This window comes from Tetrahymena thermophila (assembly GCF_000189635.1).
Source record: "Tetrahymena thermophila SB210 genomic scaffold scf_8254233, whole genome shotgun sequence".
NCBI classification, from domain to species: domain Eukaryota; phylum Ciliophora; class Oligohymenophorea; order Hymenostomatida; family Tetrahymenidae; genus Tetrahymena; species Tetrahymena thermophila.
In genome coordinates, this window is record NW_002476102.1 from 3,299 (window position 1) to 5,989 (window position 2,691).

At 22.5% G+C, this 2,691-nt stretch overlaps 2 protein-coding genes across 2 annotated transcripts in view; one reads left to right on the forward strand and one right to left on the reverse strand. All coding sequences in view use genetic code 6, as the record gives it.

The window, feature by feature from the left end:
• The window catches only part of TTHERM_01679240 (hypothetical protein), a gene marked incomplete at both ends in the record, with an annotated part of 1,253 nt that extends 682 nt beyond the window's left edge, over positions 1 to 571 (forward strand). The window contains one exon of the mRNA XM_001025462.3: positions 129 to 571. Coding sequence (XP_001025462.3) covers positions 129 to 571 — 443 coding nt within the window. The remainder of the gene's footprint in view (positions 1 to 128) is intronic.
• Positions 572 to 790: 219 nt separating this feature from the next.
• On the reverse strand, positions 791 to 2,533 carry TTHERM_01680240 (DNA-directed RNA polymerase II; the record flags this gene model as incomplete). The annotated part of the gene is made up of 3 exons (XM_001025463.2): positions 791 to 1,249; positions 1,387 to 1,871; positions 1,960 to 2,533. 3 exons carry the CDS (start codon positions 2,531 to 2,533, stop codon positions 791 to 793), a joined length of 1,518 nt encoding a protein of 505 aa, XP_001025463.2.
• Positions 2,534 to 2,691: the final 158 nt, after the last annotated feature.

Consider the following 2,691-nt stretch of genomic DNA (forward strand, 5'->3'; position numbering starts at 1 on the left):
TAAAATGCAAAAAGATTTATAGATACATACGGTGGATAATAATTTAAAACATTTTGCAACTGTTATTACCGATTGTAGTAAAAATTAAACAGATTTCGTTGATTATGTCGTTTTTAATTACAAAACAGTATCTTATTTTATTAAAAAATCTGTTCCGAATTTGAAAACATTTGATGATGAAATGAACTCGAAGGATAAATAAATTATTTCAACAAAAATGATTTATTTCCATTAAAAGGAAATTGAAAATTTAATGGATAAAATGTAAAAAATGTTTAATTAAGATTTGAGCATATAATTTAACTTATATTTTGCTTTTGCTGTGATGAAAAAATTATTATTCTCATGTGATTTTTACGGAGAGCCTTTAGTAATATTTGAATTGGATAAATTTATTATAGCTAATGAAGAACTTCAAAAAAGCTACACCGGATAGGAATTTAATAAGAAAAATGATATAAATAATCTTCCATACTTCTTTAATGTTCAATCTAATCCATGCATTTACAGAATAGAATAAAATAAATAATTAAAAATAGTATATGAAAAACTCAACAAGAGATTATTTTGATTCCAATTTTAATTTAATTACACCAACATATTGAAAATTAAAATTTCATTATATCAAATTAAAAAAAACAAATAAAAAAAAAACCAAACAAAAAAACAAAAATAAAACAAAAAAAAAAATAAAAAACTTTTAGTTTTAAATATTTAAAATAAATAAATAAATAAATAAATAAATAATTAAAAAAAAATAAATTAATAAAATCACATCAAATCAACATAATCATATATTCTATTTTGGTTTGAAATAAATAGACATACCCAAAGAATTCAATAAATCCTTAAAGTGTTTCGACGAATATTATATTTATGTTTTAACAACTTCACTTTTACCGTTACAATTTTTACAATAATATTTTTATTAATTCTAATCTCTATGCGCATATAAACCACAATGAGAACATATATCAACAACAAAACCATCCGAGTGCTACCACGCAAATAATTTTATTACATTTGTTGTACCTTCAGATAAAAATGCAGCCATTTCCATTTCACCTAATCTCGAACCTCCATTATTCTTTGCACCATCTCTAGGTTAAAATACTTAGTTTCTATAAGCTTCATTAAATCCTACAGCATAAAGTTTACTAAAAGCTTTTTATTCTTGAGCAGCATAAAATACAAATCCAACTTGAGCATATCCAATAAATTCTCCAGTTAAAGGATAATAAATCTTTTTCTATCCCAATATATGTCTTTATATTTCTTCTTATCTATCTATCTATCTTCTTCACTTTGATTTGTATCATTAAGATTTTACATTTTATTATAATAATCTAATAAATGTTTATAAGTTTTATTAAGTTGATCTTTTACATCGCAAAACATTGAAGAATCCAAAAACAATCCAGTTAATAACACAAGATAAGAAGTATATTATTCAATATTCATACCTATTGTCATTCTGGTTGAAAATGAACAAGGATTAATTATAATATCAATTGGCGTACCATCATTTGTATATGGCATTTAATTTTCATCTCTAATTGTTCCAATTGTTCCCTTCTATCCGCATCTTGCAGCATATTTATCACCAATTTAAGGATATAATGGAATAATAAATCTTATTATAATTTTTTATTATCCATCAACATTAATTTATTTCACTTTTAAAATTATTCCTTCTTCATATTCAAACTTTATAGATCTATCAATTATTTAATCTTCTTGATTTAAAATTAATATTTTACCTATAACAATATCACCTTTTCTTACAACTGAACCTTCTCTAATTAATCCATTTTCATCTAATTTTTCATAATTTAAATCATGTTAGAAATTTTTAACATCTCCATTCTTACCTTTAATTATATCTGTCTGGTCTTCCTATAATTTCAGTCGATCCAGTTTATTATTTCTAAATAACAACTTCTATTATATCTTATTTACATTATAAATACATAGATTTTGCTAATCTGGATGAAATTGTAATAGAATCTTCTTGTTAATATCCATGTTCTTACAATACTGCAATACATACATTTGTACCGTTAAACTTTTCATTTGTATTTATCATATTTGTTGTCATTGTTTAAACTAAAGGAGCAGAACCTAAAATAAGATATTAATTTATATCGGATCTTAAATCATTATCACTATATGGTTTTTAAACACTTCTCTTCATCTGAACAAAAGCAAAAATATTTCTAGGTGCATAATTACAATGAGGATAAGGAATAGTTGAAGGATTTATACCTAAAACATTTATAGGATGAATTTCCATCAAATCAAAATTTAAATATACTCCTACATATCTATTTTTTTCTTATAATGATATATTTTTTTATTATCCATTAATTCTACTATTTCTTAAAAAGTTATTATATTCTAATATTTGAGCACTTGGTGAAACTAATTTATTACTTATTTCTTAAATATCACACCATTCTATACTTTGAGGAAATTCAGATAAAAATTATTCCCAAGTTTATTTATATTTTCTTTTTAACAATTAATTAATCATATATTTAATTTTAATCTTTTATTTCTTAGAATATTTAATTATTTTAATCCTTAGTTTCAATTACAAATAAAGGTCTTATCATTCTTCCACTATCTCCATAAATTAAAATTTCATTCCATTATCCTTAAACTTCGAAAGTAACATATCTAGGAATTTTA